This window comes from Colletotrichum aenigma, assembly GCF_013390185.1.
Source record: "Colletotrichum aenigma strain Cg56 chromosome Unknown KSG_Cg56_contig05, whole genome shotgun sequence".
Lineage (NCBI taxonomy): Eukaryota > Fungi > Ascomycota > Sordariomycetes > Glomerellales > Glomerellaceae > Colletotrichum > Colletotrichum aenigma.
Window position 1 is genome coordinate 5,164,363 of NW_023500911.1, and position 12,634 is coordinate 5,176,996.

General features: G+C 56.8%; 3 protein-coding genes across 3 annotated transcripts; 2 read left to right on the forward strand and 1 right to left on the reverse strand.

The window, feature by feature from the left end:
* Nucleotides 1-1,145: 1,145 nt before the first annotated feature.
* CGCA056_v009020 (Dynein heavy chain-like protein) lies at nt 1,146-2,603 on the forward strand (the record flags this gene model as incomplete). The annotated part of the gene is made up of 2 exons (XM_037324267.1): nt 1,146-1,466; nt 1,515-2,603. The coding sequence occupies 2 exons, from the start codon at nt 1,146-1,148 to the stop codon at nt 2,601-2,603; spliced, it is 1,410 nt and encodes a 469-aa protein (XP_037178120.1).
* Nucleotides 2,604-4,802: 2,199 nt separating this feature from the next.
* Nucleotides 4,803-6,140, forward strand: CGCA056_v009021 (Zinc finger protein 444; the record flags this gene model as incomplete). Its single annotated transcript, XM_037324268.1, has 1 exon — nt 4,803-6,140. One exon carries the CDS (start codon nt 4,803-4,805, stop codon nt 6,138-6,140), a length of 1,338 nt encoding a protein of 445 aa, XP_037178121.1.
* Nucleotides 6,141-10,325: 4,185 nt separating this feature from the next.
* On the reverse strand, nt 10,326-11,980 carry CGCA056_v009022 (Satratoxin biosynthesis SC1 cluster protein 4; the record flags this gene model as incomplete). Its single annotated transcript, XM_037324269.1, has 6 exons — nt 10,326-10,330; nt 10,417-11,090; nt 11,150-11,523; nt 11,580-11,647; nt 11,706-11,742; nt 11,810-11,980. 6 exons carry the CDS (start codon nt 11,978-11,980, stop codon nt 10,326-10,328), a joined length of 1,329 nt encoding a protein of 442 aa, XP_037178119.1.
* Nucleotides 11,981-12,634: the final 654 nt, after the last annotated feature.

The window sequence follows — 12,634 nt, forward strand, 5'->3', positions numbered from 1 at the left end:
ACAACGCGGTCAGAATCACCCGCACCCAGCGGCCAAGAGACGGACAAAGCCGTCGTCGGGAGGTCCGATGCTTCATCAAAACATGCTCTACCGTCTACTTTTAGATATACGACCCGTCAACTACCTTGCCTAGCCATAAACTGGCGACTTTTCCGCGTATACCACATGCTAGGCCTACGTGGACTATACGCGCCTCTACAGTGCTGGACAAAGGCCATACTGCTGTTTGAGTGAAGAGGAGGCCCTGTGGATTGGATGGACGACAGACACGCCGCACTCTCTATCACTTCTCTTGCAGCCCTCGGGTTGTCCGACGGCGAGACCAACATAGTTCCTAGCGGCCAGAGGGCCCCACTTACGGCCCACTGGACGGGATGTCGTTGAATCTGCCGACACTGGCCTTCCCGGCCAAATGCAGATTGGTGCTATACCACGTCTTCGTTAACGAGTCACGGCCAGGCACGCCCTGCCCTGCCCAGCCTCCGCAGACCCAGAAGACTAATTAAGCTATGGTGGAGGGCGGTGGGGATAATATACGTATCGGCAGTGACGACTACTATTTCGAGAACCTGCGAGACCGGCTAGAAGACAGTCAACTGCATCCCGCGCACGAAAGAAAGGCTCTCTAAACATATTACCGCCTGGCATTGGGGTTCTCCGTTGTCCCGTCGAGTCACTTCTTCCGGCTCGTCAGATGGGCCTGACCAAACGTCCGGTGAGGCCGTCAGTCGGTTGCTTGCTACGAGGCAGCCTTGTCGAGCGACGGCTCACGCGAAGGAGGGAAGCCCAGTCGTCATGACCCATGCGTTCGCTGATGCCGTTCTTCGTCAATTCCGATGTCACCGGGCCGGCTTGGTCGGACGGGCCAATATGCCTTCCCCCCGCCGCGGATATCCCACGAAGCAGGCTTATCAAAGGGAGAGGAGGTGGAGGTAGTCTAGGTCACTGTGGCATGTTCCATAGTCCAGAGGCTGATGGGAAGCAGTATATATCTACTGTCAAAAGCCGGATCTTTTCCTGGCCAAACGGCAACCAGCTACCACAACAGCCATCTTTCACTCTCTTGTCCTTCCTTTGCCTGACCTTCAACGCCTGCCACTCGCTACCCACACTCGCCCACGTTCCTTTTAGTTTTCTTTGCCAACATGGTCGGACCGCGCCCACTTCTCGTGCTTCTATCTGGCGCCTCTCTATGGGTGTTGTCCAGCCATGGGGCGCCTGCGAACGGGATGCACGTCACCCGAGGCGGGGACATGCCCCCAGCGGAGGTCCGAGTTGCTGGTGGACCTCTTTCCGGGCATCACGCCGCACTCGGGTCTGAGGGTCAAGACGCCAGTGTCCGATATCAGTTAGACAGTGTCTCTCCGGGCTCGGAAGCCGCGGCCGAAGACGGGCTTTGGGAAGGCGACGCACTCTCGAGGAGAGCCACGGGCAGGAAGTCCGGATCCTTCTTCAGCCGTTTCAAGGTATGTTAGGCCCTACTTATGGACTGACTCCAGCTGACCGCCGCCAAGCGACCCTTTAGTAGGCGGCCCTCTACCAGGCGGCCCTCCACCAGGCGACCCTCTGCTGGACGGCCCTTCGCCGGACGGCCTTTTACAAGGGGCCCGTCGTCAACCCAAACGGCCGCCGGGGACTCTCGTTCCGGGGGTCTTCCTGCGAAGCAGCCGATGGCTGACGAGACCGCCCTTGATGAGACCGCGGCCGACGAGACCGCCGTCGATGGGGCTGCCGCCGATGGGACCGCCGCCGATGGGACTGCCGCCGATGGGACTGCTGCCGACGGCTTCTCGGGCGAAGAGGGTTCAGGCGCCGAGGGATCTACCGGCGAGACGACCGCCGATGGGTCTTCTGTAGACGAGGCTCAAGTCCAGAAGCGATCCACCACCAAAGGCTCCACAAAGAAGGTGTCCACCAGCGCGACTACTGCTGATGAGACCACCGCTGATGAGACCACCGCTGATGAGACCACCGCTGACGAGACCTCCACCGGCGCGACCACCGCTGACGAGACCTCCACCGGTGCGACCACCGCTGATGAGACCTCCACCGGCGCGACCACCGCTGATGAGACCTCCACCGGTGCGACCACCGCTGATGAGACCTCCACCGGCGCGACCACCGCTGATGAGACCTCTACCGGCGCGACCACCGCCGACGAGACTACCACCGATGAGACTTCTACTGGCGCGACCACCGCTGATGAGACCTCCACCGGAGCGACTACTGCTGATGAGACCACCGCTGATGAGACCACCGCTGATGAGACCTCCACCGGAGCGACTACTGCTGATGAGACCACCGCTGATGAGACCACCGCTGATGAGACCACCGCTGACGAGACCTCCACCGGCGCGACCACCGCTGACGAGACCTCCACCGGTGCGACCACCGCTGATGAGACCTCCACCGGCGCGACCACCGCTGATGAGACCACGACCGGCGCGACTACTGCCAACGAGACTTCAGCTAACGAGACTTCTACCGGCGGGGCATCTTCCAGAAAGACCTCCGCGAGCAAAACCGGTTCTAAGAAGACCACCTTAAAGAAGACTGCTGCCAAGAAGGCCGCTGCTGATGATACTGCCGCGGAGTCCGTATAGGGCCAACTTAACAAGGCACCGGACGGGAGCGCAGCTCTCGGCACTTGAGCAGCTTGGCTCCCACACATCGGCTTATTGCGATCGGCTTGTAGATATATACCTGTTCTTTAGTAGCGTCCGCGTGGGGGTACTTTTAGACGCGCTCACGAAACGCAACACCGTGGAACGTGCGGCTTCTCATACTTACGCTTTATATTTTGTTTAAAGATTAAGTCATAGCTCTTGCTCGAATAATAAACCTACTGTTGATACATGACATGCAGTCGCCCTGCCCACATAAGCTTCTGCTCTCGCAATCCCCCGCAATACGACTGGATAGGTAGTTTCCGAGCAAGGCAATGCCCTCCGGAATCCGGTTACCATGGCTAATCGCAGCAGCCGTGTTTGCTCCCCGCCCGACCCCTCCTGCGACAAGTCATTACGGTCCGCTCGACAGCGAGCACCTGCCGCGCGTGCCCCATGGCCCGCCGAGCAGGCAATCATTAGACAGGCAGAAGCCTTGGGCTTCCCCGTCATCAGGATCAGCCGTCGACACTGTACGCCTCGTCCGGGGACCGGTAGGCGAGGGGTGAGAACCTGTTATGTGTGTCACAACGAGGTCATTGATGCGAAGTCGCTCGTATACATGCTGTTTCCAAGGGGATTCTACACCACTTAAACCGAGGTTGGCCCTATAGCAGATAGCTAGGTAGTCTTATATCTATAGGCTCAAGCCTGCCATCGCCTAACGACTTTGCTTGGGCGGTTTTCATGATGATTACGCCCGGTTTATAGACGACAACAGATGAGTCCTAATCCCGCCATCTAGTAACCTTGTGGACCGAGCGTTAAAGGACATGTGAATGTCCCCGGCTGGTTCGTCTCGCACTATCGATAGGGGTTCTGTGGGGAACTGTGGATGGACGTCTTCCACCTCTATATCGCTAGCTAGGGACCCGCGGGCGGATGAGACGGTCGACAGTTGACCACGCGAGTAAGTGTTCACGTGCGCAAAGTCGAGAGGCTCTGGTTCAAGATTCTGCTCATACGAGGGGAAGAATGGATGATCCCCCCGACGCGGGTACGTTGTGGATAGGCAGGCTCAACGTAACCCTGCAAGACCCTTGGGCTCTCACCGGACAGTTGGAGTTAGGTGGTCCTGGTTGTGCTTAACCCCACAAGCTGCCCGCTCTGCCCGCCGGCGTCACAGCCGCGACCGATTCGCCGGGCCTGACCCGGCGAAGCACAGCGGACCCTGATCCGTTCGGAGATGGCCGTTGTTTCAAGGACTCCACCAGCTCCCTTACTACCTGCTTTGTTTTTTTTTTTTTTTTTTTTTTTTTTTGGGGGGGGGGGGGGGGGGGGGGGGGGACAGAAAAAAAAAGACTTGTTGCTGGACCTACAGACGCCCGCAGATAGTCGTCCTGCGACGTTGTTTGCGTCGCGACCACGACAAGCGGTACATACCTACCCTGATCTCTGCGATTCTTCATCCCTGCGCGGTACGGGCGGAGGTCGGGTCCAAATCGTGACAGGCCAACCCCAGCCCCACGGGCCTTCCCTTTTGTGGCGGACACTGCTGCGTATCCGCACAATCAGGTCGCTCTGATCCCGGGCGCCTGCGCGACTGGGCACCTGGGCACCTGGACGGACTTGGTGGAGAGACACCCACCCCCTGTCGTCAGTATACCAGCCATGTGTTTCGCTGCCTATCGCGCCGTGACCGTAGGGATGGGTTTAGCATCACGTCGTTTAGTTGAGTTTGGTACTGGTTCGATTGCTGCTGTCCGCGAACACATACGGCTTGTTAGGGTCAGTCAATGCGAGGCTTTGTCCCTCATAACCTCTCTTTACTTAACCATGCTCCCATCTCTCTACCGGCAGTAAACTTGTCAACAGCCGCCACTCAAACGCAGTGTGACTGAGCAACGTCTGCCCACCCAACAAGGTCCAGCGCACCATCCCTACCCACTTATACCTTACCCAAGCAGGCCAGGCTCACAAGGAGACAGACAGCACGCTGCGGGTAGAGACCACTTTTCCATCGTCATCTCATCGTCGCCTCTCCCATTTCGGACGCCTCATGCCGCATTTGTCTCTTACCGCCGAGTCCTCCGCCCCTGAGGGTCGTCCGCCGGCGCCGTACTCGGCAATCCCAGCCTAACGGACCGCAAGGTACGGATACACCGTACATACGTGTCCCGACGCCACCATCTCGGCATGTCACGCCGTCAGATCCCTCCGGCGCTGCGCGCCGCCCACCCCCCCTGCACGCCCGACTCTCTGCTGGAACCGACGACGGGCCGCCGTTTTAGGTCGCAGATCGCCTGCATGGACTTCTCTAACAACGACATCCCACCGGACGCGCAGCCGTCATCACCGCCGGGTGCGGCTGTCAACACAAGACCCCAAGCACCCGCTCCGGGTTTGGTCGGTCTAGCGCCGTCTGATGTGTCGGTCGCCGACCCGATCACGCAACAGGATCAGCCGGCATCCCCCCTTGTCCCGGCCTCAGCTCCGGCCGACCGGAACGACGCCGCGGCAGCCGGCCTCTACCAGTGCCCACACTGCCAGCGACGGTACTCTCGCCCTGCGTATCTCGCACGACACATCCGGACCTACACTTCCAGCAAGCGCTGTGCATGCCCTATATGTTCCAAGGCGTTTGCCAGAACCGATCTGCTGAAGCGCCACGTTGCCAGGCACGCAGGCGGCGGCCAAAACCACGCTAGCAAGCGAAAACACGGCAGCAAGCGAAACCACCACGCGGGACCTTCACCCGGCCCTCGTCGTGTGTCTTACGCTTGCCGGCAATGCGCTGCTGCCCGTGTCAAGTGCGACGAGGTCAAACCGTGCACCCGCTGTTGTAGCCGCAACATCGATTGTGAACCCTCCTCGAGCCGTCATTCTTCCACAGCCGCCATGCACCTGCCCCTCCCCGGGAAGATCGCTAACGCCAGCGGCAGCGAGACGAAACCGTCCATCGGCTGTTCGACGGTACCTTCGCCCCTCCATACCCACAACAACAACTCCTCTTACGCCGCGCATCAGGAGCTTGCCCCACCGCAGCAGCCCGCGTGTCTGCCAACGGCCGCAAGTGGCCTGGAGACTCTACGAGAGCGCGCCGAGGCCGAGAACGGGCGCCCAGCGACGTTAACAACATGGCGCGCGGGATTAGTACCGGATCCCGCGCACGTCATCCACGAGATAAGCGCGTACAGGTGGTTTGCCACCACAAGCCCCATCTCCACCACCACGGGAAGAGGCGTCTATGAGCCGGAAACGGGCTCTGTGACGGGACCAGAGCCAGGAAGTCAGCCTGTGTTGGATTTTTACGCCGGCTCAAGCTTGGGGCTGTACGTGGTGAGCTCCGGGCCATTCGAGCCGTTCGAGCCATTCGCGCCACTCGAGCCACCCGGGCCAATTGAGCCATTCGAGCTATTCAAGCAACCAAGCCTGGGCGGTACGAACACGGCCGACAGCCGACGTTGGCCTTGGCCTGCGGACAACGCCGTCGAGACGATCCAGCACGCAACGGGTAGTCGTCGAGGCCCATGAAAAGGCCCCTACGCAAGGTAGATTCGGAATCGCAAACCTGACTTCCCGCCAGCAAAGAGCCGGTAGCAGCAGCCTGCCGCGGGACGTTATCTATGCGCTATACGCCGCTGCCTACACGGATAGGCGAACAGCTTGTCCCAATTCCGAGAAGGGGTACACCGGACCGTCGGAACTTAGCTCTATAGGGGTTCTTCGAGACGCCCCCCCCCCCGTACTTCTTTTCTTCGTTCACTCACACGACGAGAATTCCGAACACGAATGTGGAAACTTGCCGAAACTGCCGGACCGGGCAAAGCATACACCTTGTGCGCGCCAATCCCCACACATCATTTCAACCCCTTCCTCCCACCCCGGATTTTACTGCTCGGTGCTACGGCTCGGCGCTGTCCTGAAGCTTCGCTCCGGCGGGACAATGGAATCGCGCTAGCAGGGTTACGACGTGAGCCGGACCGATTCGGGCAATGGCGCGAATTGCGTGCAGAATGTCTCCCTCAACGGCTGAGAATTGATATAGGGCGATACTTTGACGATTGATGGGCGCAGTCGGCCCCCCATGTCGTTGGTTTAGAGTTTCGGCTTAGCGGCTCCATACGCCCCACCCTGGGTGCCACTGGGGCGGCGCCCACAGGTCTGATGAAGCACGACAAGCATCCCTGGACGAACAGGCATGGATACGCGAACGGATTGGAAGACCCGCGAAAAGGTCTCGGGACCTCGGTACGATTGGCTCGTGCGCGCTCTTGATTACTGTTAGATCGCCGATGCGTTTTCCCGACGGGGTCTATATGTTTTACTGCCCCTGCCAGCTCCATCCTGCAGGATAATCTGGAAAGGATGTAGGCGTGCGGTTACCTCCTGGATATGAATGTAAATGTGAATGTAGATGTAAACGAAAATGCCAAAGCCTAATTTTATACCGTTCGTCTGTCTTCTGCTGCGTTGCTTTGCTGATCGGGGCGTGGCATCAACCTAATTGGGTCAGCACCAGCTTTGAGGGAAGACAGTTTCATCTGGCCACCTCATCCTGCAAGCCCCATTCCGCGCAGCACGGACAATACTATATACTCCGTACGGAGTACTCCAGACCACTATTCCCCTAATTACATGCTAAAAATGGCTCAGGATTCTGCGGACAGGTCCAGTAGGTAAGGTTTGTAGGTACAGGTAGTACAAGGTAGCCAATCAACTGACATGCCCCACTTTCCGGTGGGCCGACGTCCAGCGGGAGCCACTGGACGTCTCTACTCTAGCTACCTAGCGAGATTACCCGGCACCGATGGAAGTCTGCCAAGATTTTACCTTACACACACAGTAGCCATCCAACCCCCTCCCCCTTGCGGCTGCAGGGAGTGTTCGCTGAACGTATCCGTACGCAGTGTACGCCAAGCTGCAAGGACGGTTTTTTATTTTTTTATTTTTTTCAATTCTTTTTTTTTTATTTTTTTTAAAAAAAAGAAAGAATAGGGAAGTGGGATCAGGACTCCGAGCCACGAAATCGCACCTATAAAGCCAGCGCCCCTCTCTCGGTGAGAGACTTGTCAGTGTCTCGAGAATACGAGAGCTAGGTGGCTCAGCGTACGACGACCGATAGCCCAGTATGAGTGCTGAGAAGAACGTAGACCGTCCGGAAATCCACATCTCTCGGGAGAGTTAGTTGCTGATCCCTAAAGGACGGTGATACCGGGCGCAATGCAATCCAATGTAAGTCTATCGAGCAACAAACTTACTATGTAGGCCGGCCTGCTTGGTAGATCTAATCGTTTTCAACGCCTTAGCGAACGGCTGGGGCCAATGTATGAGATGATGGATGAGACGATGCGAGCGGAAGCGTCTGCACAGCGGTGGTATTCAACGCCGTGGTATCGGCTTTCGGCGAAGCCGGGAAAGATGCCCCCCCCCCCCCTCCTCTCTTCTTCCCAGATTCCAGGCAAATGCTTGTTGACCGCTGTTAGGAGCTCTTGAATGAAGCTGGGGAATTTGAATCCTAACTGCGAAGACACATCAGTTCACTCGCAGCCGCCCTGTGTCCCTCCCTTGCCGCTCACTACGCCGAGTTATCTGTAGACTGTCTTAACAGCGCGTTAGGTAGTCGAGCCATACAATAGGCTTATTGCCCACGAGTAGTATGAATAAATAAGACGTACAATCATCAACAGTCGTCTCACTCCCTCGGAGCGGAGCGAGACGGCTGTCCGAGTTTTGTTCATAACACGTTCAGAACACGCTTCGGAGCGCCCTCCTAACATTGAACCCCTTGGTCTCCTATCTTGACACCGCCCCCTCATCTTTCAAAATTTTGATTTTCTTTCCCCCCTCTTGATCGGCACGGCTATACACTCGCTTTCTATCCTACCGACTCGAACCGCTGCCGCTGCTGCTACTAACGGCAGCTCGTGTGCACTGCAGCCTTGGGCTGGTTTTGCGGCTGGCACCCAACAGCTAGCGCCTGCGGCTAGCTTACCTTGTCAGTCACGATTCTGCGAGATATACCCCCCGCGGACTGAAGGTCGAGAGCCTCCAGAGGCAATTGGATACATTCCCCACCAGCAGCTCCCGGGTGAACGCAAGCCGAGCCGCCTGGTCACCATCTATGAACACCAACATGACACTTTACAGCCACTTCGATATGGAATCCCGGGGCAAGGGCGACCGCGCTTCGCTGGAGCGGGAGCGAGACGCCTGGTTTGCCGCTTTGGAGAGCTACAGACTGCGATTTTGCTTGGAGAGAGAACGCATCAGAGTGGCTTGCAAACGCGCAGAGCAGAGCGTCTGGGTCAATCTCGCTAACCAGGCCTGGTGTATCAGCCAAGAAGCCTTGCCTGTCGATGTTATCGAGATCCTCTGCTCTTATCAGGCCGAGATTCGTCAAAGACGCCTTAAAGATCTACAACTGGATCGTGACCAGTCACTGGATGCTGTGGACAAGCAGGAGAGAGAGGTCCTTCTTCATCACCACCAACGATTTCCGTTATCAACCACGACTGGGCCGTTAATGGATACGGAATCAACCAGAGACAATCCAATCGAGATACAGCGAGGCCCACCGACGGGCCCAACGTGCGATCTCCGAGCGCGGACACGCGCTGGAGACGACGCGCCTCAAGAGGCACTGGCATCCCAGAGCAGAGTGTACCCGTGGAGTCAAGCCCTGGCCTTAAGAGAACCAGCTTTGGTCCCCACGGCGTTAACGACCGCGCACCAAAGCCCCCTTTCTAACAAGCCCCCAAGCCTCCCCCGAACCCCAAGCCAAGGTGCTATGTCGGACTCTAGTTAGAGCCGCTAGTATATAAACGTCCTAACTAGAATGCTCCCTTTTCCGCAGACGTAGCAGCCTCGGCATTCTGCCGGCGGGAGACATCATGTTGACTGCTCGGGGGCAGAGTCAACCTTCCAGACCCGTGTGAGGAAACGAAAACGAGTCCAGAGAAGCTTAGCCGGCCGGCCATGCGGCAGGGGCTAGGACAAGCGCGAGCTGCAAGCTGCTGTCTCCTCCACACGGCAAGCTAAAATGTGCCTGCCTCCTCCAAATCTGACGTTCTTTGCAATGCGGATGCGCGGGGGCCGCTGCCGTTGGTGACGTTTCCACCGCCGGAAGCGGACCTGGGACCAGCAGCACCATCTGTAGAAGTTCGAGGCGTATTGCTACGTACTCACGGTTGTTTCGTGATATTGGAACAGCCCTCCGCAGGCTCGAGGAAACAACCGCTAGCCCAGCTCTCGTCTCAGTGTGGGGGTTGGGGGTTGGGGGTAAGTGTTAGTTCAGGATGTTTGGCGCGGGGTCTGTTACAGCTGCTTTTGCGTTCGCATGGTTCGATCCGGTTTCTTTCCCTTCGTTTTCTCTTTTCTTCTTGTATATTAACGATCGATTAAGAATGTATCCTATCCTATAGATGCAACCATCTAAATAACGGGTCCCTGTATGCGCGCCACGCTTCCTACTAGTTAGTGACTGACGTCTGGTGCAATCAATCTCTCCCCGTTATGCTTGCCTTTTCTTGAACTCAGGTAGATTTCGCTTGTCTCGGTCTCGACCCACCAAGTTTGGTGAGAGCAAGTAAGAATGGCTGTCGTGAACACCGAGTTGTATCAGTAACCCCGAATTTCCTGGTGAGAATTGGAGCTTAGGCAGGAGCTGCCTGAGTGACCGCTGCTCCTCTTCCTTAACCCTCCTCGCTTCTAGTTGTCCTAGGCTTCTGGGTAGCGAGAAATTTCGTTAATGGAGTTAGCTAGGCGTTCCTCGATTTCCCCGTCTCAGACGAGGACATTCGCCACCCACTTGCAGCCACGCTCATGGGTATCCATCCATCCATCGTGGGTTGTGGTAACGAGCCTTCCACAACGTCAAGCCTAATGTTGATGAAGCCTGACGACTGTCTCGCAGGCCTGCTACTACGTCTTCGGTCGGCCTCGGTCCGTGTTTCCACACCCACTGACTGCCCACGGCCATGACCGCCGACTTCAGTTGCATCCCGGTGTTGAGTCCAAACCGTCGCCGACGGCGGCGGAACATCGATATCCACCGAGATCCCTTGGAGCGACAGCGGCAAGTCACAGCTTAGGTCAGCGCGGCTGCGATCGTAGCTTATGGCGCCGCAAAGGTCGACTTCGCTATCAGAGGAACCTAGCCGTGGCGTGTGGCGACGATTCGGGCTATCGCCAGGGCCGATTTCGCGCGGGATAATGGCAAGCTCGGCCTCAGGTTGCTTCGCAATAGAAGCTGTCCTTTTGAAGCTGAAGCCGTGCTGCATCCTGTGTCGGGAGAACCCGCTGACGGGATTCGACAGAGAGGGCATAACCTTCACGACGAGGGGCCGGAGCGTCGGAAGGCACGCGCAGATCAGCCCACTACAGACTTCGCCGATGGACCACCCAGCAGTCTGCACGTTTTCCCACGTGAAGTCTGCGGTCTGATGGAGGTGTTGTATCCGGACAGCCGAAATCACGCACGTGCTATCAACCATGTGAGATTGGTGTCAATGTGACATTTACTGTCGATATAGAGCACGTACAAGAGTCCGAGGCAAAAGATTCCGCCTAAAGCATATCTCTGTCTTGAAGGCAGCTTCAGGCCGCTGATAACCGGTAACGGCAGAACAAAGACTATCAGGTCGGTGGCGATATTCCCTGCGGCGTTGATGTACCACAGAGGGTAGTTCGGGATACAGCTGCCTCGGACGCTCTTATCCCAGAAGGCGTTCGTAGGGATGCAGATCAAGACCTCCACCAGAACTTGTGACATGCTCCAACCCCCGACGAGGATCATCGCACCGAACAGCAACTTCCTCATTCTTTGCACAGCAAATAGTCGCCAGTACTGGAGCAAGAACGTCATTTTGACGCCAGCGAGGGCGGCATTATAGAAGACGACCGCGGTATAGAAGGTCTACTAACTGTTAGTGGACAAGACACGTCAAACCTCGCCAACGAGGGCTGCTATACCCTTAGATACTCTTTGATCTGGTCTTCAGTGAGTAGATACACATGCATACCGAGGCCGTTCCTCAGGTCTAGAAGATCCGCGTCAGCTATGCTCTCACCATCCTGGCTAGAATGTAAGAAACTCACTGATCGCAACTGCGAAGTAGCAAGCGAAGAGGAGAAACTAGGAAACAATATTGGCTTGACGTTGGGTGTGGGTACGAAAATGGGTGTTAAGTGGGTTAACTCACGAAGGTTAGGATAGCAGCGCTATCATCAACACCGAATCTTCGCAGCAAGAACACGCGAGTGTACGTTCGCATGATCACTGCGAAGAGAGCCAATGCGAACGCAAACGATGTGATACCAACCATGACAGCTCGTCGGCTGTCGCTTGACTTGGCGCCGGGACGGCCTTCCATTCTATTCGCTGTTCCCTGGTGCCCTAGCGAGAGATGGCGCTCGTTGAGAGACGAGAGGAAGGGAATGTAAAGAAAACTTCGAGCCGAGCCAGGGTTACCGTAGTGGGACTGAGCTATATAGATCCGTCCGAAGGATAGAGCGATCGCACTCTTAGGTTAGCTCTTCAACACGGAAGGGCGGGAGGAGTGCCGCACAGGTGCCAAGACGAAGGGGGGATTAGGGGAGAAAAGAAAGAAATAAGAAAAGAGAAGGCAAAAAAAAAAAAAAAAAGGGATTGGGTTTGCCTCTCTTGCGGGAGCAAAGTTTACGCTTTGAAGTCATGGTAAGCATAGCGCCTCATACCGAAATGAGGGTCACACTATATCAGGGGGGGGGGGGTTTCAGACTGTAGTTACGCAGTAGACACAGAGAGTATCCCATGGTAGAAGGCGTCGACCGCCGTCTACAGGGACCACCTAGTTCGGTCAGAACTTTATTTCGGGTGACAGACCAGGACCATCTGCTCGCAGTAATTATAGGCTTGGCGAACACTACCGAGGCTGCCGGAGGGGAACCTTGACGTCCTTGGCGAAGCATGCTGCCCGCTGCTGCTGCTGAAATGTTCTCCATCTTCAAGGTGTGTAATAGATATAGGATCCTTAGTAAGACTAGCC